Source organism: Nerophis lumbriciformis, linkage group LG35, assembly GCF_033978685.3.
Source record: "Nerophis lumbriciformis linkage group LG35, RoL_Nlum_v2.1, whole genome shotgun sequence".
In the NCBI taxonomy this organism is placed as follows: Eukaryota; Metazoa; Chordata; class Actinopteri; order Syngnathiformes; family Syngnathidae; genus Nerophis; species Nerophis lumbriciformis.
Genome location: NC_084582.2, coordinates 15,695,497 through 15,722,177, shown reverse-complemented (window position 1 = coordinate 15,722,177; position 26,681 = coordinate 15,695,497). Strand labels below are relative to the sequence as shown.

The following is a 26,681-nucleotide window of genomic DNA, read 5'->3' as shown; positions in this document are numbered from 1 at the left end:
TGATGGCAAACCACACGTTGTTAATGTGGCTTTCAGTGTTTCCCAACCTTTATTGGGCCTTACAAGGCAAATGTTGCATTGGAAAAATATCACAGATCACCACCAAACCAAAATGTTGGCAACAGGTGGATCCACAGGTTAAGTATGTACTTTCCGTCATCTAGTGTAGGAGCATGTAATACAAACCCTGTTTCCATATGAGTTGGGAAATTGTGTTAGATGTAAATATAAACGGAATACAATGATTTGCAAATCCTTTTCAACCCATATTCAATTGAATGCACTACAAAGACAAGATATTTGATGTTCAAACTCATAAACTTTTTTTTTTTTTTGCAAATAATAATTAACTTAGAATTTCATGGCTGCAACACGTGCCAAAGTAGTTGGGAAAGGGCATGTTCACCACTTTTCTTTTAACAACACTCAATAAACGATTGGGAACTGAGGAAACTAATTGTTGAAGCTTTGAAAGTGGAATTCTTTCCCATTCTTGTTTAATGTAGAGCTTCAGTCATTCAACAGTCCGGGGTCTCCGCTGTCGTATTTTACGCTTCATAATGCGCCACACATTTTCGATGGGAGACAGGTCTGGACTGCGGGCGGCCCAGGAAAGTACCCGCACTATTTTTTTACGAAGCCACGCTGTTGTAACACATGCTGAATGTGGCTTGGCATTGTCTTGCTGAAATAAGCAGGGGCGTCCATGAAAAAGACGGCGCTTAGATGGCAGCATATGTTGTTCCAAAACCTGTATGTACCTTTCAGCATTAATGGTACCTTCACAGATGTGTAAGTTACCCATTACTAATGCACCCCCATACCATCATAGATGCTGGCTTTTGAACTTTGCATCGATAACAGTCTGAATGGTTCGCTTCCCCTTTGGTCCGGATGACACGATGTCGAATATTTCCAAAAACAATTTGAAATGTGGACTCGTTAGAAGACCACAGAACACTTTTCCACTTTGCATCAGTCCGTCTTAGATGATCTCGGGCCCAGAGAAGCCGGCGGCATTTCTGGATGTTGTTGATAAATGGCTTTCGCTTTGCATAGTAGAGCTTTAACTTGCACTTACAGATGTAGCGACCAACTGTATTTAGTGACAGTGGTTTTCTGAAGTGTTCCTGAGCCCATGTGGTGATATCCACATGGGCGGCATGGCGTAGTGGGTAGAGCAACCGTGCCAGAAACCTGAGGGTTGCAGGTTCGCTTCCCGCCTCTTACCATCCAAAAATCGCTGCCGTTGTGTCCTTGGGCGGGACACTTCACCCTTTGCCCCCGGTGCCACTCACACCGGTGAATTGAATGATAGGTGGTGGTCGGAGGGGCCGTTGGCGCAAATTGCAGCCACGCTTCCGTCAGTCTACCCCAGGGCAGCTGTGGCTATGAAAGTAGCTTACCACCACCAGGTGTGAATGATTGATGGGTTCTACATGTAAAGCGACTTTGGGTACTTAGAAAAGCGCTATATAAATCCCAGTTATTTTTTTTTTTATCCTTTAGAGATTGATGTCGGTTTTTGATACAGTGCCGTCTGAGGGATCGAAGGTCACGGTCATTCAATGTTGGTTTCCGGCCATGCCGCTTACGTGGAGTGATTTCTCCAGATTCTCTGAACCTTTTGATGATATTATGGACCGTAGATGTTGAAATCCCTAAATTTCTTGCAATTGCACTTTGAGAAACGTTGTTCTTAAACTGTTTGACTATTTGCTCACGCAGTTGTGGACAAAGGGGTGTACCTCGCCCCATCCTTTCTTGTGAAAGACTGAGCATTTTTTGGGAAGCTGTTTTTATACCCAATCATGGCACCCACCTGTTCCCAATTAGCCTGCACACCTGTGGGATGTTCCAAATAAGTGTTTGATGAGCATTCCTCAACTTTATCAGTATTTTTTGCCACCTTTCCCAACTTCTTTGTCACGTGTTGCTGGTATCAAATTCTAAAGTTAATGATTATTTGCAAAACAAAAAAAGGTTTATCAGTTTGAACATCAAATGTGTTGTCTTTGTAGCATATTCAACTGAATATGGGTTGAAAATTATTTGCAAATCATTGTATTCCGTTTATATTTACATCTAACACAATTTCCCAACTCATATGGAAACAGGGTTTGTACTTCCAAACCACTAATTCTTGTCTCCATGGCGACAAATATAGTTAATTGGATCCAAGCATCGTCCCCGTGAGTGAGGGACAGCCACTTATGCTTCACTACATACCGCGACACACCGGAATCTTGATATCTGATATATTAATAATTATCTAATGTTATACATAGTCAAGACAAGATTTCACTATGTCCGATCAATAACATTCTAGAAGATTATCCTAACTTTGGACACACTACTCACAAGTGAATGAAGAGCATACTTAGTCAACAGCCATACATGTCACACTAAGGGTGGCCGTATGAACAATGCCAACACTGTCATAAACATGTGCCATATAGTGAAACCCCACTAAACAATAATGACAAACACATTCTGGGAGAATATTTACACCGCAACACAGCACAAATACTACAGAACAAATTCCCAGAGTTCCCTGCAGCACCAACTCTTCCGGGACGCTACAATATAAACAAACGCCATTGGTGGATCTACTGTAATGATACCAAGTACAGGAGCGTATCTAGTCGATACTACTATGATTACATCGATATTTTTTAGTACCACAAAATCTTATTTTTAATTTATATTATGTTTATAAACTCAGGAAATATGTCCTTGGACATATGAGTACTTTGAATATGACCAATGTATATGCCTTTAACGACTTGATATCGGATTGATACCCAATTTTGTGGTATCATCCAAAACTATTGTAAAGTATCCAAACAACAGAAGAATAAGTGATTATTACATTTTAACAGAAGTGTAGATAGAACATGTTAAAAGAGAAAGTAAGGAGATATGAACAGTAAATGAACAAGTAGATTAATAATTAATTTTCTACCACTTGTCCTTAATAATGTTGACAAAATAATAGAATGATAAATGACACAATATGTTGCTGCATATGTAAGCAGACTAAATTAGGAAACGTTGTTTGTTTACTTACTACTAAAAGACAAGTTGTCTTGTTTGTTCACTATTTTACTTAAGGACTAACTTGCAATTAGATTAGATTTTTTGTTAAAATAAAGCCAATAATTCAATTTTTTGTGGTCCCCTTTATCTAGAAAAGTACCGAAATACATTTTGGTAGCGGTACCGCTACCAAAATATTGGTATCGGGACAACACTATTACACAATGAAACTTACTTTTAGATAAAGTGAACATTGTATTGCAGTTGTTAATAGCATGCACTCCCTCATGCAGGCAGGCTGTGTTGCCAGGGAACCGCTTAGAAAGCAGCGCCCTGCTCCACCTATCTCATTGTTGACTTGCACTAATTGTGTGAAGCCAATTGAATTCATTTGCCCTCCAATGGCTGAGTGACCTAGCTTCAAAAACGTGGATATGGTCAACAGATTGAGTGGTGTTTGCCTTGTGGACGCCGGACTGTTCGCTCCAATTAGCACCGGGGTCACCACGAAATGTTTGCGTGAACATTCACTGATATGGTGGTGGACAACAACTCCTGACTGAAGAAGGGTTTGAAGGTAAAGCAGCCACATCATAATCATCAATATGTTGTTGCACTTACTGACTGGACGATGAAATGACTGACCACAATATAAAAAAATAAATAAAAAAAAGTCTGCGGGCTATAGAGCGTTTTCTATTCGGGCTCCAGTACTATGGAATGCCCTCCCGGTAACAATTAGAGATGCTACCTCAGTAGAAGCATTTAAGTCCCATCTTAAAACTCATTTGTATACTCTAGCCTTTAAATAGCCCCCCTGTTAGACCAGTTGATCTGCCGTTTCTTTTCTTTTCTCCTCTGCTCCCCTTTTCCTTGAGGGGGGGGGGGGCACAGGTCCGGTGGCCATGGATGAAGTGCTGGCTGTCCAGAGTCGGGACCCGGGGTGGACCGCTCGCCTGTGCATCGGCTGGGAACATCTCTACGCTGCTGACCCGTCTCCGCTCGGGATGGTGTCCTGCTGGCCCCACTATGGACTGGACTCTTACTATTATGTTGGATCCACTATGGACTGGACTCTCACAATATTATGTCAGACCCACTCGACATCCATTGCTTTCGGTCTCCCCTAGAGGGGGGGGGGGTTACCCACATATGCGGTCCTCTCCAAGGTTTCTCATAGTCATTCACATCGACGTCCCACTGGGGTGAGTTTTTCCTTGCCCGTATGTGGGCTTTGTACCGAGGATGTCGTTGTGGCTTGTGCAGCCCTTTGAGACACTTGTGATTTAGGGCTATATAAATAAAGATTGATTGATTGATTGATGATAAAACATGTCAGAGAGGTAATATTAAAGGCTTACTGAAATGAAACTGTTTTATTTAAACGAGGATAGCAGATCCATTCTATGTGTCATACTTGATCATTTCGCGATATTGCCATATTTTTGCTGAAAGGATTTAGTATAGAACAACGACGATAAAGTTCGCAACTTTTGATCGCTGATAAAAAAAAAAGCCTTACCTGTACCGGAAGTAGCGTGACGTCACAAGTTGAAAGTCTCCTCACATTTCCTCATTGTTTACACCAGAGCGATTCGGACCGAGAAAGCGACGACTACCCCATTTATTTGAGCCAGGATGAAAGATTCGTCGATGAGGAATGTGAGAGTGAAGGACTAGAGTGCAGTGCAGGAGGCATCTTTTTTCGCTCTGACCGTAACTTAGGTACAAGGGCTCGTTGGATTCCACACTCTCTCCTCTTTCTATTGTGGATCACGGATTTGTATTTCAAACCACCTCGGATACTATATCCTCTTGAAAATGAGAGTCGAGAACGCGAAATGGACATTCACAGTGACTTTTATCTCCACGACAACACATCAGTGAAGCACTTTAGCTTCGGAGCTAACGTGATAGCATTGTGCTTAAATGCAGATAGAAACAAAAGAAATAAGCCCCTGACTGGAAGGATAGACAGAATTAAGATCAACAATACTACCAAACTCTGGACCTGTAACCACACGGTTAATGCTGTGCCGCCTATCACAGCATTAACCGTCGTTAGCAATGCTGTTGCTAACTGCGCCATTGAAGCAAACTTAGCTACGGGACCTCGACAGAGCTATGATAAAAACATTAGCTCTCCACCTACGCCAGCTCTCATCTGCTCATCAACACCGGAGCTCACCTGCGTTCCAGCGATCGACGGCGCGACGAAGGACTTCACCCGATCATCGATGCGGTCGGCGGCCCGGAGAAGGAGGAAGTCAACCCAGACAGGTGACGACAGCGGTGCGGCGGCGGGCGTTGTAGCTTTCGACGACACCCCGGCCGCCATCAGAATCGGCAAGAAACATATATTTCCCCAAAGTTACGTACGTGACATGCACATAGCGGCACGCACGTACGGGCAAGCGATCAAATGTTTGAAAGCCAAAGCTGTAGTCACGGTAGCGCATCTGCTATCCAACTCAAAGTCCTCCTGGTTGTGTTGCTGTAGCCAAGCGCTAATACACGAGCCCACCTACAGGTTTCTTCTTTGCTGTCTCCATTGTTCATTGAACAAATTGCAAAAGATTCACCAACACAGATGTCCAGAATACTGTGGAATTTTGCGATGAAAACAGAGCTGTTTGTATTTGGATACAATGGTGTCCGAATACTTCCGCTTCAACCCTTGACGTCACGCGCAAACGTCATCATACCTAGACGTTTTCAACCGGAAGTTTCCCGGGAAATTTAAAATTGCACTTTATAAGTTAACCCGGCCGTATTGGCATGTGTTGCAATGTTAAGATTTCATCATTGATATATAAACTATCAGACTGCGTGGTCGGTAGTAGTGGGTTTCAGTAGGCTTTTAACAACGTACCATAATAATAAACATAGTCTTACGTTCGATGACATTTTCCATTCAGCTCATTGCATCGTATAGACTTTAAGAGTGGTCAAAATATTTGGTAAGTGCAAATAGTATATGACATGCCTCTTGAATTTAGGTGAAGTGTACAAAGCCTTGATATATTACATTTTAATCTCAGGACAAAAGCCTGCAGACATCACCTGCACTTACTTAATGCTCTTTTTATTAAGCAGGATGAAGTCTTATCAGTGCATTCGTCGTGCCTTATGTGCACCTCAGTGCTTTGCTAAAAGTGATTTCCTGTCGTGGCGGTACGACGAGGGTATATCATGCAATTATAAAAAGTAAATATTAAAACAGTAGTTGTTTTTTTTATAGCCAACCTAGCATATAAGTGGAAGATGATGACGAGTGAACATCACTAGTTTGTCCAATGTGAGTAATGTGAATAATCAATTTATTAATTCAGCCATAACTTAAGAGGGTATGATTTTTTTTCTACATTTAAAACACTTCTTTGTGGTCTACATTACATGTAATGGTGGTTCTTTGGTCCTATTGTTGCATAGATTCAGTTCAAGCCGCTTTCTGACCATCTCTTCAGTTTTGTGGATGGTCTTATTAACGTGCCTCCACTTGGACTGCGTCTTCTCCCTGCCAGCTGTTGAAGTTCAGGAGTTTCAAGCTCGTTTTAATTGAGGGCCATATTGTAGCATATTGCCGCTTCTTACAGTGACTAAATATAAATCCTAAATGTATAATCGCCTCATTATGTTATTTCACAATTCCCTATGGATTTGATTATTACATTTGTTTACGGATAATGTATGTTTTTGAAATTAAAGGTCAGCGGGACAATCATTTTGTTCTAACAAAACATTTTTGGAATATATGTTAACCAAAAGACATGCACCTGGGGATAGGTTGATTGGCAACACTAAATTGGCCCTAGTGTGTGAATGTGAGTGTGAATGTTGTCTGTCTATCTGTGTTGGCCCTGCGATGAGGTGGCGACTTGTCCAGGGTGTGCCCCGCCTTCCGCCCGATTGTAGCTGAGATAGGCTCCAGCGACCCCGAAGGGAATAAGCGGTGGAAAATGGATGGATGTTAATATTACAGGGGTGTCGCAACTTTTTTCCAACAAGGGCCACAGACTAAAAAGTCAAAGTATGCAGGGTTACTAATGATTAAAAATCATATCTATCTGCGATCTATCCTGACTAACTTTGAGTTAACTATGAACAAAGTGTGATTAATCGCGATTAAATATTTTAATGGTTTGACAGACCTAGTCTCTCTATACATGGCACCTTTTGTTGCAACTTCTGCCACAATTTTCTTGAAAGACTGCCTCGAATTTAGGCATTCAAGGCAACAATCACAAAAAAACCAAAAAACGGCAAAATCCTGAAGGGGTTTATTTTCCCCTTAACTTAACGTCCTCCATGAATTTCCCCTGCAGTGCAGATTTTACAAGCATTATATAATCAAAAAACTAGCTGATGTGATGAAGTGGAATCACTAGCTCAATGCTTTTTTTAAGAATACATTTTTATTTTTATTTTTAGAACATCACCAAAGTAGACTTTTCAAGCTATCTGGTCGACTGCATTTCTTTTGGAACGAGTCGAAACCCAAAAGTATGGAGGTACATAAATTCTTTACATCTGTATGGGTCAACAAATTACGCATTAAACCATGACTTATTAATGCATCTGTAAAAAATATATTTAATGAGTGTTAATAAATACCTTCGCCGCTGAAGGAATGTCATATTTTTTTGATGCTAACTAGCAGGGGCGCCGAAAAGGGGGGGTAAAGGAGACGGATTCTAGGGGCCCATGATGGAGGGGGGCCCAGAGAGGCCCCTAATGATGATGAAATTATAATACAGAAAAAATAATGACACTGTGTTGGGGGCCCTGTAAAGATTATTTTCATGGGGCCCAAAATCCCTAGCGGCGCCCCTGCTAACTAGTACTACACATATTGTTGTTACACACATCAACTTCATGCCAACTATTACATAATTATGATAGTGCATCATAGGAAACCAGTTTAAAAATGGTCAGTTTTAAAGTCTCACACACAATGTCACACAGTACAGATACAGTACAATACAGTCGATGACACACGGGTGCAAAGGTTTTTGTACAAGCGATAACACCTACATTCTGTTCATACAGACATGAACAAAGTGGTCGCTGCAAACTATCTAAGGCAGGGGTGTCAAACTCAAATACAGAGTGGGCCAAAATTTAAAACTGAACAAATCCGCGGGCCAAGGTTGAACAAATTAACCTTTTAATAGGGACCCAAACAAGTTTTGCATTGGATATTGAACAAGCAAGGCTTATACAACTTTATAGTGACATGCAAAATCGAGTTTCAAACAATAATAATAATAATAAAAAAATATCATTGGCATATCAAATACAATTTAAATAAAAATTGAATGCCTCTTTTCTATTTGCAGCCTTCTGAGGTAAATATCAACATTAACTTTTTCCACAGGCTAAAAAATTTGAAAATAAAATAACAATGAATAAACCAACCATTCAGGACTTTAAACTGCTCAGTTTGCAACACACTGATCTAATCTGATGTGCCCAAGCCAGATACCTGCCATCTTTTCTTGGATGCTAGTTCATTAATGTCGGGGCTCGGGCTTTGAGCTGAGGCAACCTTCATTATCGAACGTAGTTGTTCATCAGTCATTATATCTCGTATTCCACCCGGACCACAGTCTTCGGGGCATGCCTTAAAGGCACTGTGTTTAACGTCCTCTACGAGCTGTCGTCAAGTCCGCTTTTCATCGCTCCTACCAACGTGCCGGCCCAGTCACAAGATATGTGCGGCTTCTGTATGCACACTCACGTGAATGCCACGCATACTTGACCAACAGCGATACAGGTTACACTGAGGGTGCCCGTGTAGATAACTTTAACACTGTTAGAAATATGCGCCACACTGTGAATCCACACCAAACAAGAATGACAAACACATTTCGGGAGAACATCCGCACCGAAACACAACATAAACACAACATAAACACAACAAAACAAATACCCAGAATCCCATGCAGCCCTAACTCTTCCGGGCTGCAATATACACCCCCGCTACCACCAACCCCCCCTCCGTGCGTTGGTTGAGGTGGGCGGGGTCGGGGGGCGGGGTTTGGTGGTAGCAGGGGTGTATATTGCAGCCCGGAAGAGTTAGGGCTGCATGGAATTCTGAGTATTTGTTTTGTTGTGTTTATGTTGTGTTACAGTGCGGATGTTCTCCCGAAATGTGTGTGTGTCATTCTTGTTTGGTGTGGATTCACAGTGTGGCGCATATTTCTAACAATGTTCAAGTTATTTATACGGGCACCCTCAGTGTAACCTGTATCGCTGTTGGTCAAGTATGCGTTGCATTCACGTGTGTGTGTGTGTGCGTGCAGAAGCCGCATGTATTATGTGACTAGGTCGGCATTCGTTGGACTGGGTGAAAAGCGGACGTGACGATTTTCGGGAGGGGCACTGAAATTTGTGAGTCTCCTGGGAGTGTTGGCAAGTATGAGAATTAGCGGTGAATGTGGTGATACCGCGGCACCGCCGCTGTATATAATCGGCGGGCCAGCTCTAGTGTTAATTTGATATCGCCTCAAGGGCCAAGTGAAATTATACGGCGGGCCAATTTTGGCCCGCGGGGCAGAGTTTGACACCCATGATCTCAGGGACTCTCAAGGAACTTTTACCAAAATCCCTATTTTAACCCGTTCCACAGGCTTAATGCTTTCAATGGACTTCTTGCTTGGAATACCCATGTTGGCCCTTTATGAGAAGATGTGGCCTCTGGCCGTGACGTCATGTGAAATCCAGCATGTCAATGTCATCAAACTATCAAAGTCCTAGAAGGGTTGACAACCTGTTGACAACAGGTCAGAAGAAAAACCTGCCAACTAACAAACAGAAGGACAAACACAACATAACATATTTTTTTTTACTTTTGCGTGAGGCCTTGGCAGAAGTGCGAGCTCTACAACGTGACATTCTAGTAACTTCTTTGTGGTCATTGTTAGGGGTCTCAAGTTATTGTGGTAATTGTGATTAATTAACAACAGCCATATTTAGTGTGTTGTGTTTTTTAATCGCTTCAATCTAATTCTTAATCTCTAACGTTACTGTTCTGGTATGCCTGTAAATTTCCTCTTCTGCTGGAGTCTGAGCAATTCTACGGTTTCTCCTTCCAGCTGCTTCTCCGTCAAACACACTATCAGCAGCTTCTCCGTATTTTCATTGATAAATGTCTGCCTTTAAGATATTATTTTAACATCCTTGGCTGCCGTTAGACACATTCTGCTTCAGTTTGGTGCAGACTAGCAGTGATACGCTCGAATTGCTTTGCCAAGTTGGCGACATCTATTTGATGATTTATTTCTTTAATTCAATGTATATCACCCAGTTCTTCTTCTCAGCACTGTCCTTCACACTCCCTTTCCATCCCTTATGAAGTCAAGCGTTGTAGTCCAAATGGTTTGATTAAAAGTAGGTCATGTTTATCCAGGATCATCAATGAAAAAACCTTTTATGACACTACAAGCCTACAATAATTCAATATTTGTAATTTAGTGTCTTGTTTGACCTTTTATACATGACTTAATAATGCTTACATGCACCTGTTATGCAACAAATATCAGTCGTAAAACATATGTTCAATAAAGATTAGACTGTCAATTAGCAGCAGAGGTGAGGCATCTGCTCTGTACTGTATGATGTCATTAGAACGGAGCCCTGTTATATAATCAGTGGACAATTAAGCTTTCCTCATGCATGAATGCAGAGCATCGGGAGAGGGCGTGCATCAGTAAGTTAATCGCTTCTGCTTAGTTTAACTAACTACTTTTATTGTTTTTCTTCCCTCTAGTGTCCTGCAGCAGATGGCTGACCTGCCAGGAGGTCTAGTACCTGTCAATAGTGCAGAATCTGAAAAAATATGTGAAAATATGAATATTTTTCACTGGCAAAAGTTTTGTGGATATCAGACTAATTAAAGGTATTTTGGGGGAAATAAAACAGATGTTGTTGGCCATGTGTTTGTTTAATAGCTGTCTGTTTCGTTTCACTGTCATTACTCGACTGTTAACATTTGTGGCACTATCCTACATTTACAACTTTTCAGACTTATGTATATTATTGAAAATATTTTACGCCTGTCATTAGGTTAGTGTGTTTTTAACTTATCTTTGATTGCATTTTTTGGCCACTCCTTAATGGGCACTACTAAGTAAAAAGCTACATTTACTCTGTTACATTTACTTTAGTAACTGTTTGGATAAATTTGACTTGTCAGAGTAATTTAACTGCAACATATTTTACTTTCACTTGAGTATTTTTGAGAAGAAGAAGTTATACTTTAACTCAGCTACTTCTTCATGCGGGCGCTGTCACATGACTTGGTTTCACCAATCCTACGTAAGCACTAGAGACAATTGACTCTTTTCTCCAATCAAATGGAGCCTGGCTGTCACATGACCACACTGTTGGACTCACACTGTTTGATTGATTGATTGATTGATTGAAACTTTTATTAGTAGATTGCACAGTACAGTACATATTCCGTACAATTGACCACTAATAGTAACACCCGAATAAGTTTTTCAACTTGTTTAAGTCAGGGTCCACGTAAATCAATTCATGGTTAATCCAATCACATACAATGAATTTTTTACAAAACATCTCCTATTGAGAATTGATTGATTGAAACTTTTATTAGTAGATTGCACAGTTCAGTACATATTCCGTACAATTGACCACTAAATGGTAACACCCGAAAATAAGTTTTTCAACTTGTTTAAGTCGGGGTCCACGTAATCAATTCATGGTAAAAAGTGACATGATGGCATTTACGTACAAACTACCAAAACACATTTATATCAATCACATCATTTGTGTGGGTAGAAATATTAACATTTTCGGCCGGCAAGAATTCCACTTCCAACTAAAGAAAACACATTGCAGTAGATCTTTTTAAAATTTTGATTTATTTGAAGTTTCTTTTAAATGTTTTTACAATTATTAGAATTGTCAGGGGATTTTATTTTAAAATCCCCTGACGAGCAGGCTTGTAGGGATGATATATCCTGACCTAATGTATATTCCGCTCTACCCCGGTATTGAGCACTGTAAACCACAGAAACCTCGACAATATATGTGTGTGTGTATATATATATATATATATAAGACTACTTCATCTCTACAGGCCTGTTTCATGAGGGGTTTCCTCAATCATCAGGAGATTTTAATGGGAGCATTCACATACCATGGTTTATATAGGGCACAGAGTGGGTGGGTACAGGCTGGCGTAGGGGCGTGGTGATTGGCTCATGTGTTACCTAGGAGGTGTTTCCGTCTGTGGCGGCATGCTGATACAATTTCGCTGCGCTTGTTGAGGGATGACAGGTCTGGACGATATATAATAAACAGTTTCTCTTTCAAGCATAGGTTTCATCTTTTATTACCACTATTGTAAGGTGTGCTGGATGCAAGAATTTGCCAAGTTATTGAATATTCAACATTATTGTCTTTGAGGTCCCAAATGTGTTTGCTGAGTTCTGTGGTATTTCGCAGGTTTTTGTTCCTGAAAGAAGCCTTGTGATTGTTCCATCTGGTTTTTAATTCTCCCTCGGTTAATCCTACATATGTGTCGGATGTGTTAATGTCCTTGCGTGTTACCTTAGATTGGTAAACAACTGATGTTTGTAAGCACCCACCGTTGAGAGGGCAATCAGGTTTCTTGCGGCAGTTGCAGCCTTTGTTGGTTTTGGGGTCGCTCTGTCCGGGGGCCGACGGCTCATTTGCAATTGTTTTGTTGTGGTTTGAGATAATTTGTCGTATATTGTTCATACAGCTGTAGCTCAATTTAATGTTGTTCTTGTTGAATACTTTTCTTAGGGTGTTGCCTTTGGGGAAGTGTTTGTCAATCAGACTGAGGAATTTGTGGCCAATGTTAGTTGAGACGTTTTTGCTGTATGGGGGGTTGTACCAGATGATGTTGTTTCGTTTTCTGTTCTTTTTTTGGTTGGTTTCCTGGCGTGGGTTCATAGGTGAGGGTGAAATTGTATCCGCTTTCATCAAGGGCTTTTTGGTACGGGGGGGTTGCTTGGTCAAATTCAGCTTTGCTAGATGACAGCATCGATAGGCTATCGATGCTGGTGGGTGCTTACAAACATCAGTTGTTTACCAATCTAAGGTAACACGCAAGGACATTAACACATCCGACACATATGTAGGATTAACCGAGGGAGAATTAAAAACCAGATGGAACAATCACAAGGCTTCTTTCAGGAACCAAAACCTGCGGAATACCACAGAACTCAGCAAACACATTTGGGACCTCAAAGACAATAATGTTGAATATTCAATAACTTGGCAAATTCTTGCATCCAGCACACCTTACAATAGTGGTAATAAAAGATGCAACCTATGCTTGAAAGAGAAACTGTTTATTATATATCGTCCAGACCTGTCATCCCTCAACAAGCGCAGCGAAATTGTATCAGCATGCCGCCACAGACGGAAACACCTCCTAGGTAACACACGAGCCAATCACCACACCCCTACGCCAGCCTGTACCCACCCACTCTGTGCCCTATATAAACCATGGTATGTGAATGCTCCCATTAAAATCTCCTGATGATTGAGGAAACCCCTCATGAAACAGGCCTGTAGAGATGAAGTAGTCTTGTGATTTTTTTCCCACACATACATATATTGCGCTCTACTACGGTATCGAGCACTATTTTTTGGATAACCTTATTAAGACATATATATATATATATATATATATATATATATATATATATATATATATATATATATATATATGTGTGTGTGTGGGTGTATATATGTATATATATATTTATATATGTATATATTTTTTTAATTAATTGTATTTCTTTTGCATTCAACTTCAGCCCAAAAATAAATACTAAACATGTAATGTTATTAATTGTAATGTTAACCCTTTAAATTTTGATCAAATGAAAATGTTTTGAGTTTGTATAAATTTGCATAACTGATTCTAACATATGACAAAAGGCCGTCAAAAGGATTGCAATGTAAAAAAAAAAAATCATTATGTAAGTAATATTTTTGTTTCTGACTAAAGCTTATTGAGCAAACAAAGTTAAATAAAATGTGAATCCAAAATTGTTGTGTCCTATTTGGCATTAAAGTTGAGTAAAACAAATGTCCCTAGATTGTTACCGGTAATTTACCAAATCTGATGGCTATAGTGACTAAAATAAATACTTCATCAAATAAGCAGTATGTACAAATGACATCACTCAATTTTCAATCATTTATTAAGTTGACAGCATAAAGCTAGTATGTTGAATCAGAAGGCCTTAAAAGCTGGAAACCCCAAGACAGTCTTCTGGCTGTGTGTTCCCATTGCCAAAGTAGGACCACCATTTTCAGACTTTAAAGGCTTGAGTGAAAGACTTAGAGATTTTCTTGCCCAAAGAAGAGAAAAATCTTTGGAAGGCAGAACGCTTCTTTGGAGGCGCAACAAGATGGTGTGCGAATATGGAGGTGAGGTTGGCGGAGATGAGGTTGCTTTCAGGACATGAGTATAGAGAAACAAAAAGCTTCATCGCACTGCCCCACTCAGCCAGCAGGTCTTTAAAGATCACCTCAACAAGCAGTTCTGGGTCTGCGGACACAATATCGGCACCTTTTACCTCAGTCCAGGTACACTCGTGCAGATGGTTGATGATGACCTCTGCTTTTTTCTCAACCAAAACCAAATGCACCTTCAAACTGGCCTTCTCCAGGATCATTTCCACGACCCTGTGCACCATCTTCTCCTCACTTTTAGGTGCAGACTCTTCCAGATGGTAAAACACAGCATTGCTCGTTTTCTTAGTAGTGACACCTGAGAAAGCATGCAGAACACGGTTCATGTTGACAGCCCAGCTTGAGGGTGAACATCAATCCTGAGCTTGTGTGTAGATGCTGAGCTTGTGTGTAGATGTATACTGTACACCGGTAGTGCTTAGGCCAAGATATATACGACACAAACCTAAAAGCCATCAAAGATTCAAACAGTGTCTTTGCCTATTATCACATCACAACACACGTGTAATCTTTCAGCAGTTTAATAAGTAAATCAACTTTACTTAATACATATACATGTATATATAAATATGTGTATGTATATATATATATATATATATATATATATATATATATATATATATATATAGTAGGGTAAATATGTATATATATACAGGTAAAAGCCAGTAAATTAGAATATTTTGAAAAACTTGATTTATTTCAGTAATTGCATTCAAAAGGTGTAACTTGTACATTATATTTATTCATTGCACACAGACTGATGCATTCAAATGTTTATTTCATTTAATTTTGATGATTTGAAGTGGCAACAAATGAAAATCCAAAATTCCGTGTGTCACAAAATTAGAATATTACTTAAGGCTAATACAAAAAAGGGATTTTTAGAAATGTTGGCCAACTGAAAAGTATGAAAATGAAAAATATGAGCATGTACAATACTCAATACTTGGTTGGAGCTCCTTTTGCCTCAATTACTGCGTTAATGCGGCGTGGCATGGAGTCGATGAGTTTCTGGCACTGCTCAGGTGTTATGAGAGATTTTGCGCTGTGTGCAGGCGCCAAGTCCTGTTGGAACTTGAAATCTCCATCTCCATAGAGCAGGTCAGCAGCAGGAAGCATGAAGTGCTCTAAAACTTGCTGGTAGACGGCTGCGTTGACCCTGGATCTCAGGAAACAGAGTGGACCAACACCAGCAGATGACATGGCACCCCAAACCATCACCCAACCATGCAAATTTTGCATTTCCTTTGGAAATCGAGGTCCCAGAGTCTGGAGGAAGACAGGAGAGGCACAGGATCCACGTTGCCTGAAGTCTAGTGTAAAGTTTCCACCATCAGTGATGGTTTGGGGTGCCATGTCATCTGCTGGTGTCGGTCCACTCTGTTTCCTGAGATCCAGGGTCAACGCAGCCGTCTACCAGCAAGTTTTAGAGCACTTCATGCTTCCTGCTGCTGACCTGCTCTATGGAGATGGAGATTTCAAGTTCCAACAGGACTTGGCGCCTGCACACAGCGCAAAATCTACCCGTGCCTGGTTTACGGACCATGGTATTTCTGTTCTAAATTGGCCCGCCAACTCCCCTGACCTTAGCCCCATAGAAAATCTGTGGGGTATTGTGAAAAGGAAGATGCAGAATGCCAGACCCAAAAACGCAGAAGAGTTGAAGGCCACTATCAGAGCAACCTGGGCTCTCATAACACCTGAGCAGTGCCAGAAACTCATCGACTCCATGCCACGCCGCATTAACGCAGTAATTGAGGCAAAAGGAGCTCCAACCAAGTATTGAGTATTGTACATGCTCATATTTTTCATTTTCATACTTTTCAGTTGGCCAACATTTCTAAAAATCCCTTTTTTGTATTAGCCTTAAGTAATATTCTAATTTTGTGACACACGGAATTTTGGATTTTCATTTGTTGCCACTTCAAATCATCAAAATTAAATGAAATAAACATTTGAATGCATCAGTCTGTGTGCAATGAATAAATATAATGTACAAGTTACACCTTTTGAATGCAATTACTGAAATAAATCAAGTTTTTCAAAATATTCTAATTTACTGGCTTTTACCTGTATATATATATATATATATATATATATATATATATATATATATATATATATATATAGTAGGAGCAGCACAGTGGAACAGGGGTTAGTGCATGTGCCTCACAATACGAAGGTCTTGAGTATTCCTGAGTTCAATCCCGGGCTCGGGATCTTTCTGTGTGGAGTTTGCATGTTCTCCCCGTGACTGTGTGGGTTTCCTCAGGGTACTCCGGCTTCCTCCCACCTCCAAAGACATGCACCTGGGGATAGGTTGATTGGCAACACTAAATTGGCCCTAGTGTGTGATTGTGAGAGTGAATGTTGTCTGTCTATCATATATACATATATATTTATATACATATATATATATGTATCCCTTGGGGTGATGGACGGCGTGGCGACGCTCACAGCATCGGCTGGCAATCGTGGCCCTTAACTCCCTCCCCTCTGTGCAAGTTTTGTGGACTCTATGTGATATGTTTTTGTTTATGTGTGCTATGGCTATGAGTTTTTTTCCTTGGTCTCTGTCTGGACATCACTCTAGGGAGTCCAGCCTTAGACTGAATATTTTTTTTACTCACCCCCCTCCCACCCCTTCCCCAAATGTTGCCTATTTCTTACCTTTTTAAGGGGCGCCGTAATTAGGCGGTCCTGTCTTTTCTCCCTGTAATGTATGTCTGCTCTTAGCGGGACTACGCACAATTTCAATTTTTGTATGTCTTGTACATGGTGAGAATTGACAATAAAGTTAAAGTTAAAGTTAAAGTACCAATGATTGTCACACACACACTAGGTGTGGCAAGATTATTCTCTGCATTTGACCCATCACCCTTGATCACCCCCTGGGAGGTGAGGGGAGCAGTGGGCAGCAGCGGTGGCCGCGCCCGGGAATCATTTTGGTGATTTATCCCCCAATTCCAACCCTTGATGCTGAGTGCCAAGCAGGGAGGTAATGGGTCCCATTTTTATAGTCTTTGGTATGACTCGGCCGGGGTTTGAACTCACAACCTACCGATCTCAGGGCGGACACTCTAACCACTAGGCCACTGAGTAATAAGCTGCGACCATAAACTGCATTATAGACACAGGGTTTAACCATGTAAAGTGCTTTGAGACTCTAGAGAAAAAGTGCTATGTAAATATAATTTACTATAAATAATTAATGAAATGTGTCATGAATTAATTACAATTGAAATCAAATACATAAATGTGTTATTAAATGAGTCTTTTTAAATGTAAAATTACATTTAGCGATGTAAATGGGTTATACTTGTATAGCGCTTTTCTACCTTCAAGGTACTCAAAGCGCTTTGACACTATTTCCACATTCACCCATTCACACACTGATGGCAGGAGCTGCCATGCAAGGCCCTAACCCCGACCCATCAGGAGCAAGGGTGAAGTGTCTTGCTCAAGGACACAACAAACATGACGAGGTTGGTAGAAGGTGGGGATCGAACCAAAAACCCTCGCGTTGCTGGCACGGCCACTCTCCCAACCGCACCACGCTGTCCCCGGTGTAATATTTAAATTAACTACTGATTTAATTATTTCATGATTTAATTGATTATTTCATGACCTAATTAATATATACATTTTGATTATTAATAACACATTTAAGTATGTTTGAATATTTTACATTATTTAATTTTGTCCCATTTGACCCTCCATATGTAAACAATTCTACAACCTTTGATTTCTAAATTGCCTGGAGCCCTGTGTGACATTTCGGGCTTTAGGACCCAGCGGTGCACCGCTCAGGAGCCCTTTAACTCATTGACACAACAATGGCGGTGTTTACCTGAGTGCCACCCACTGACGACGCGTTGTGACCCCATCCGTGACGTTTGCTCTTTGTTCATCTTCAGTGGTCATTGTATTGTCACTGTGTTTGTGTTCATATCTGCTGATGGAGCACATCCGACTACCAAAGGTAAACGAGAGTCTGACTGTGGTCATCATTTCCGCATTTCAGCCCCTCGCTGTCGCTAATACCCTCGAAAAGCCACCACTCTACTGAGGTTTTATTAGATATTAGATATAATAACACCGACTTTAACAGTAAGTGCCACGTAGACGAGTGTTGCAGGGTGTGTGTATCAGTCAGTCCACTGCAGTGTGTCAGCGTAAGGCAATTCAGGCTCCAGCAGTGCCAGATTTGATTGAAGATGACGTCATGCTATAGGATGGTTGAGATTGATCCCGTATTTGCATATTCCAGGTGCAGAAGGTGAGGCTGCTTGACAAAGTGTTCCCCAGAAGAAGCAGCGTGGGCACCCTCTACCTGACGGCCACTCACACCATCTTCGTGGAGAGTGATGGAATGCGCAATGAAACATGGGTAGGCAGACTCATGTTGAATAAAGCAGTGTTTTTCAACCACTGTGCCGCGGCACACTAGTGTGCCGTGAAATACAGTCTGGTGTGCCGTGGGAGATTATGTAATTTCACCTGATTGGGTTAAAAAAATATTTTGCACACAAGTAATTATAATAGTAGTGCCTGTACTGTGTAGAGCAGTGTTTTTCAACCTTTTTTGAGCCAAGGCACATTTTTTGCGTTGGAAAAACAGCAGAAATCATTAAAAAACGAAACTCAGTTGGCAGTAAAAAGTTGTTGTCGCAATTGTTGTATACGACTTTAAACCATACCGCCCGAAGGCAGCTGAGATAGGCTCCAGCGACCCCGAAAGGGACAAGCAGTAGAAATGGATGGATGGACTTTAAAGCATAACCAACCATGCATCACTATAGCTCTTGTCTCAAAGTAGGTGTACTGTCACGACCTGTCACATCACGCCATGACTTATTTTGAGTTGTTTGCCGTTTTCCTGTGTGTAGTGTTTTAGTTCTTGTCTTGCGCTCCTATTTTGGTGGCCCTTTTCCCTTTTTTTTTGGTATTTTCCTGTAGCAGTTTCATGTCTTCCTTTGAGCGATTTTTTCCGCATCTACTTTGTTTTAGCATTCAAGAATATTTCAGTTGTTTTTATCCTTCTTTGTGTGGACATTGTTGATCGTCACGTCCTGTTCGGATGTACATTGTGGACGCCGTCTTTGCTCCGCAGTAAGTCTTTGCTGTCGTCCAGCATTCTGTTTTTGTTTACTTTGTCGCCAGTTTCGTTCTGCATAGCCTTCCCTAAGTTCCACTGCCTTTTCTTAGGGGCACTCACCTTTTGTTTATTTTTGGTTTAAGCATTAGACGCCTTTTTACCTGCACGCTGCCTCCCGCTGTTTCCGACATCTACAAAGCAAAACCTGCTGCCACCTATTGATATGGAAGAGTATTACATGGTTACTCTGCCGAGCTCTAGACAGCACCGACACTCAACAACAACACATCATTTGCTAATTACTGGTTTGCAAAAAAATTTTTTAACCCAAATATGTGAAATTAGATAATCTCCTACGGCACACCAGACTGTATCTCACGTCACACTAGTGTGCCGCGGCACAGTGGCTGAAAAACACTGGTCTAGAGCTCGGCAGAGTAACCACGTTATACTCTTCCATATCAGCAGGTGGCAGCAGGTAGCTAATTGCTTTGGCGGTATAGCTCGGTTGGTAGAGTGGCCGTGCCAGCAACTTGAGAGTTCCAGGTTCGATCCCCGCTTCCGCCATCCTAGTCACTGCCGTTGTGTCCTTGGGCAAGACACTTTACCCACCTGCTCCCAGTGCCACCCACACTGGTTTAAATGTAACTTAGATATTGGGTTTCACTATGTAAAAGCGCTTTGAGTCACTAGAGAAAAGCGCTATATAAATAGAATTCACTTCACTTGTAGATGTCGGGAACACGTCGTGTCGTGATCACAATATGCAGACGACAGCGGGAAGCAGCGTGCAGGTAATAAGGTATCTTATGCTTAAACCAAAAAGAAAAGGCATTGAAGCTTAGGTATGGCTACGCAAAACAAAACTAAAACTGAACTGGCTGCAAAGTAAACAAAACACAAAATGCTGGACGACAGCAAAGACTTACAGCGTGTGGAACAGAGACGGCATCCACGAAGTACATCCGTACATGACATGACAATCAACAGTGTCCCCACAAATAGTCTGGATTGCGAAAACAAAGCAGGTGTGGAGATTAGCGCTCAAGGAAGACATGAAACTGCAACAGGAAAATACCGAAAAAACACCAAAATAAGAGCGGAAGAGAAGGACTAAAACACTACCCACAGAAAAACACAAAACAACTCAAAATAAGTCACGGCGTGATGTGACAGTACACCTACTTTGAGACAAGAGCTATAGTGATGCATGCTTGGTTATGGTTTAAATTCATATCCAACAATTGCGAGAACAACTTTTTATTGTAAAATATCAGCTACTGAGTTTTGTTTTTTAATGATTTCTGCTTGTGGTGTGCCTCAGCATTTCTTCAATGAAAAAAATCTGCCTGTGGCTCAAAAAAGGTTGAAAAACACTGGATTAAAATTCCTAGTTTGTGAACCCGTTCTCAAACAATGGCAATAAAAACTATTCTGATTCTGATTAAAGCACCAGCAAGCTCTTGCCTGCTTGCATCTCAAATCACAGACTGATTATGTACTTTTTTGTTTTAGGTGCTTCACAGTTTGGTTTTTGGTGTGGAGAAACACACATCCACACCATCAGGATGCCCCCTCCTAATGCGCTGCAAGAACTTCCAAGTTCTTTATTTTGTCATTCCTCAAGAGCGAGAGTGCCATGATGTGTATGTGTCTCTGCAGCGCCTCGCCCAGCCAGGTGAGATGCTTGCACACCAGCACGTCACAGATTATTGCCTCCACCAAGCAGGCATGTTGCAAAAAGGTCCCATTTTTCTTCATAGAAAACATTTAGAAAACATTTTTAAAAAGTGGCATTTGTAACAATTTGTATCTAGATGGGTCTGATTACTCCATAAATATAGCTAAGTTGCTGCAGGGCTGCAAATTGCAGACCCCTGCTTTATTTTTATTTTATTATTTTTTTGTCCAGCTTCTCAGGCAAATCATATATGTAATCATATACATGTCGGCTGTTCAGATTTACTTTACAAAAGAGAAGTGTAGGATACTTATCTTGTTGCCTTATTTGTATTTGACTTTCTTAAATGTATTTATATTATCATTTGGTGCAGCCGGGCCGGAGCAGGAGGGGATAGAAAGAGAAAAAAAGAAGACAGAGGGGGAAATTGTGGGGACAAGAGGGGGATTAGACAGAGAGACAAAAACAACAACAGTAAACACAACAACAACAATAGAGCAACATCAGCAAATACGACATGTACAAATATGATGGTAAAAGTAATAACAAATAAGCAGACCCCTGCTTTATTAGACTATACTCTCTTTAACTACGAAAGCAAACTGTTGCGTGAAAATTGACTTTTGGTTCCCATTATTATTTATTGTCCATTTCAGCTTTCTCAGGATCCACTAGGGTAGTGCAATATAGACCATATACAATTATAACTTATACAAATTTGGCCAACGACAGAGCTTTTAATATTGTCATGCATGCACGTTGATGACATATTCTGTGACATGCAAATTTCATAACGACAAACGGCCGTGTCCTCAACGCAATGTAGCGTCCTTGTTAGTGAGATAGCGGCTAACATCCCTCCACCAATTGTTGCCTCTACGGTGACAAATCAACTGTTTCTTACAAGTAGGGCTGGAAGATATGGACGGAAAAGTATATCTCGATATAATTTTACTTAAACTCGATATTCGATATACATCTCGATATATTTTCCGGTGAAAGTATACATATAAAGATATTCATTTTTGAGCGAGATTCACTGAAATTGAAGTGACTGACAACTGTCTTGTAAACAGTCAGTGGCACTTTTATTAACCAGTTACCGTATTTTTCGGACTATAAGTCGCAGTTTTTTTCATAGTTTGGCCGGGGGTGCGACTTATACTCAGGAGCGACTTATGTGTGAAATTATTAACACATTACTGTAAAATATCAAATAATATTATTTAGCTCATTCACGTAAGAGACTAGACGTATAAGATTTCATGGGATTTAGCGATTAGGAGTGACAGATTGTTTGGTAAACGTATAGCATGTTCTATATCTTATAGTTATTTGAATGACTCTTACCATAATATGTTACGTTAACATACCAGGCACGTTCTCAGTTGGTTATTTATGCATCATATAACCAACACTGTTGTTCACTATTCTTTATTTATTTTAAATTGCCTTTCAAATGTCTATTCTTGGTGTTGGGTTTTATCAAATAAATTTCCCCCAAAAATGCGACCTATACTCCAGGGCGGCTTATATATGTTTTTTTCCTTCTTTATTGTGCATTTTCGGCCGGTGCGACTTATACTCCGGAGCGACTTATACTCCGAAAAATACGGTATATTCCGGTGAAAGTATACATATAAAGATATTAATTTTTGAGCGAGATTCACTGAAATTGAAGTGACTGACAACTGTCTTATAAACAGTCGGTGGCACTTTTATTAACCAGTTAGTCAAGATGGGTATTAACAGCACAGAAAACAAACTGGTTAAGTAGCACAGAATTACATAACATAAATAAAATAGAAAGATATTATTTCTACGTAAAATAAATAACATAGCTGTGCAAATAATACATTTTTGGCAGCATTTCTCGTGCGAAATACTGTATGCCCAGCTTGGCAACTGGACAACAGTTTGGATTTGGGCTTAAATGGTAAACAACTCAAATGTATGTTTTGTCCAGATGCATACATTTGTCTAAATGTGGCCAAGTAGACACATTGTAGTTTTCCTGGACGTGGTCTACATCGCTAAAAGAAACATCTAAAGAAAAGAATCCCTCTGCCATCTTCCACTAGTTTTTTTAATATATATATCGCTCTTCTCTTCTACGACTCTCTTGCCGTCATTTGGGATGTCTGTTGTGATTTCCCTTCCTGGTTCGATGACCCGCCCTATCTTGCCTCTGATTGGCCTAATCTCAACCAATCGTGACTCATCATAGTAAACAACCAATCATGGATGTTCTTACATCGTCTTTTGCCTCCCCATTTACCTCCAACACTTAAGTGCGAAGACTGCCCCAGGCTTTTCCACATACACCTTGGACTGCACAGTCACTAGCATGCACACAGACAGTGAGTCCAGCTAGCTCAGAGAGTCCAGAAGGTGAAGAAATTAATGATGAAGGAGAACGGATCCTCGTTTCCTAGGCTGCCATGATGATGAAGGTGGCAAATAAACTGTTTCTTACAAGTGTTATTATCATTGGAGGACAAGGAATAGTTTAACATGCTACACTACACACCGTAGTGGGATACAACCCCGGATTTCCACTGGATGCATAACTGCTGCAGAACGGCGACACCATGGAACGTCTAGCGTGGCCTTTTACGAAATCTTGCGAATCCACGCGAAATCATGTGATAAGCAGTGTTGGAACTAGCGTGTTACAAAGTAACTAATTACGGTGGTAACTAGTAATCTAACGCGTTATTTTTTATATTCAGTAACTCAGTTACCGTTACTACATGATGTTATTTTTTATGTAGTATCGGCTAGAAACAGAAGATCTGAGTGTGTTTTATTGGAGCGCTGCGGTGTCGTCCTTCTGTGTCACAAGGAAAAGAAAAGGCGTGCTTTGTGTGGGTGGGGCCGGGTGGGAGCTCCCAGACCGTAGTTGAGGGGCGCAGGGGAAACGTTCCTTCGGGGCCTATGTACCGTATTTTTCGGAGTATAAGTCGCTCCAGAGTATAAGTCGCACCGGCCGAAAATGCATAACAAAGAAAGAAAAAAACACATATAAGTCGCACTGGAGTATAAGTCGCATTTTTTGGGGAAATTTATTTGATAAAACCCAACACCAAGAATAGACATTTGAAAGGCAATTTAAAATAAATAAAGAATAGTGAACAACAGGCTGAATAAGTGTACGTTATATGACGCATAAATAACCAACTGAGAACGTGCCTGGTATGTTAACGTAACATATTATGGTAAGAGTCATTCAAATAACTATAACATATAGAACATGCTATACGTTTACCAAACAATCTGTCACTCCTAATCGCTAAATCCCATGAAATCTTATACATCTAGTCTTACGTGAATGAGCTAAATAATATTATTTGATATTTTACGGTAATGTGTTAATAATTTCACACATAAGTCGCTCCTGAGTATAAGTCGCAACCCGGCCAAACTATGAAAAAAACTGCGAATTATTGTCCGAAAAATACGGTAGATTTGACTCGTAAAAAAGATGACAGTTTTGCCCTGTAGAATGACATATACATTTTTTTGGTAGCAAGTAACAACACAACAGTAACATTATCCCTGGCGAGCGTTGTACACACACACGCATACATACAAACACATTCGCACACGCACACGCATACACATGTACAACCACACACACACACATTCAACCTCTGCTAAGTACTCCCCTGTTTCCCCATCCTCCGCATTAGCTGGTATTTGATACATGCCCCTAAATAGCTGTGCAGGATATGCCTGTAATGTGATTCTTTGATATGGACCTTTTAGAATCAGCATGTCCTCATCCATTTTTGTCAGCGACGTGAAATTATGTATGAAAACCTTTGACAAGTTGACTTCAGGTTCGCCCCCCCGCCTATTAGGACATTTCAAAGTGAAAAATACGATTCGCCTCAGCTAACAGCCAGTAATGATACCAAGTATAGTATCAGTATAGACTTAGACTTAGACAAACTTTAATGATCCACAAGGGAAATTGTTCAACACAGTAGCTCAGTTACAATGATGGAAAGTGTAAGGATGGAAAGGACAATGTATATGGCCAATACTACAGTGATTAGATCAAACATTTTTAGTATAATGAAATCCTATTTTTTGTCGTTTTGGTTTACAAACTCAAGAAAAAAAAAAAAATAATAATAATGGATTAGATTTTATATAGCGCTTTTCTATTATTAGATACCGGTACTCAAAGCGCTCACAGAGAAGTGAGGACCCATCATTCATTCACACCTGGTGGTGGTAAGCTACATTTGTAGCCACAGCTGCCCTGGGGTAGACTGACGGAAGCGAGGCTGCCAGTTTGCGCCTACGGCCCCTCCGACCACCACCTATCATTCATTCATCATTCATTCACCAGTGTGAGCGGCACCGGGGGCAAGGGTGAAGTGTCCTGCCCAAGGACACAACGGAAAATAAGTCCCTGGACACAGAAGGACTAAGTGCAAGAACAAAGGATTTAAATCCAAGCCAATTATAGTTTTTGCTTATGTTTAGTCATTTTGCACTATTTACTTTATTTTGCTCAAAATTTGTATATACCGTATTTTCCGGGCTATTGAGTGCACCGATATTTAAGCTGCACCCGAATTTTAGAAGAAAACCTTTTTTTTTTTACATATATTAGTTGGACTGGATTATAAGACACAGCTATATACGTTGTAAAATGAGACATTTGTAAATGTTTATTTGCATACCTTAATTGTTTCTAAACGGTGCCTGTCACATGGCAGTAAAACGGGGAATAAAACAAAACAGAAGTCCTTGTCATGGACCCACGGGCTGCGAATGCTAGCGCTCCAATCAGCTAAACAGACTCAATAACTCCACTGTGAATTTACGAAAATTAAACAATGCAAAAATAATGCCATTGTAAATTATTAATACTAACACAGACATTTGTAAATGTGTTAGCATATTCGCTAATGCTAAGAACACTAGCTTCATTATATTATTACGATAGGACGTACAAATATGGATTAACTCGCTGGAATATAACGACAATATAATATACATCCATAAACCTGGATGCATATGCAAAAGTGCAATATATTTATCTGTACAGTAATCTATTTATTTATATCTGCACCTTATTGCTTTTTTATCCTGCACTACCATGAGCTAATGCAATGACATTTTGTTCTTATCTGTACTGTAAAGTTCAAATTTGAATGACAATAAAAAGGAAGTCTAAGTCTCTAAGTCTAAATATGCATGAAAAACACTTCTACCTACATCACACATTGGACGGTTTAGTAAGTATGAATAGCTTGCTATATTGTAAAACTTGAAAACGTTGCTTGGAGTGATAAATGAAGAATCTTTTCGAGCAGAAATGCTATGCAATAATGTTAATTTTCATTTCTGTATTATTATTTA

At 40.4% G+C, this 26,681-nt stretch overlaps 1 protein-coding gene across 1 annotated transcript in view; it reads left to right on the top strand.

Annotated features, from left to right (window-relative positions):
- The first annotated feature begins 18,350 nt into the window (after window positions 1-18,350).
- The window catches only part of mtmr7a (myotubularin related protein 7a), a 33,052-nt gene continuing 24,721 nt past the window's right edge, over window positions 18,351-26,681 (top strand). The window contains exons 1-3 of the mRNA XM_061927545.2: window positions 18,351-18,505; window positions 18,794-18,913; window positions 21,137-21,299. Coding sequence (XP_061783529.2) covers window positions 18,482-18,505; window positions 18,794-18,913; window positions 21,137-21,299 — 307 coding nt within the window. The 5' untranslated portion in view covers window positions 18,351-18,481. The remainder of the gene's footprint in view (window positions 18,506-18,793; window positions 18,914-21,136; window positions 21,300-26,681) is intronic.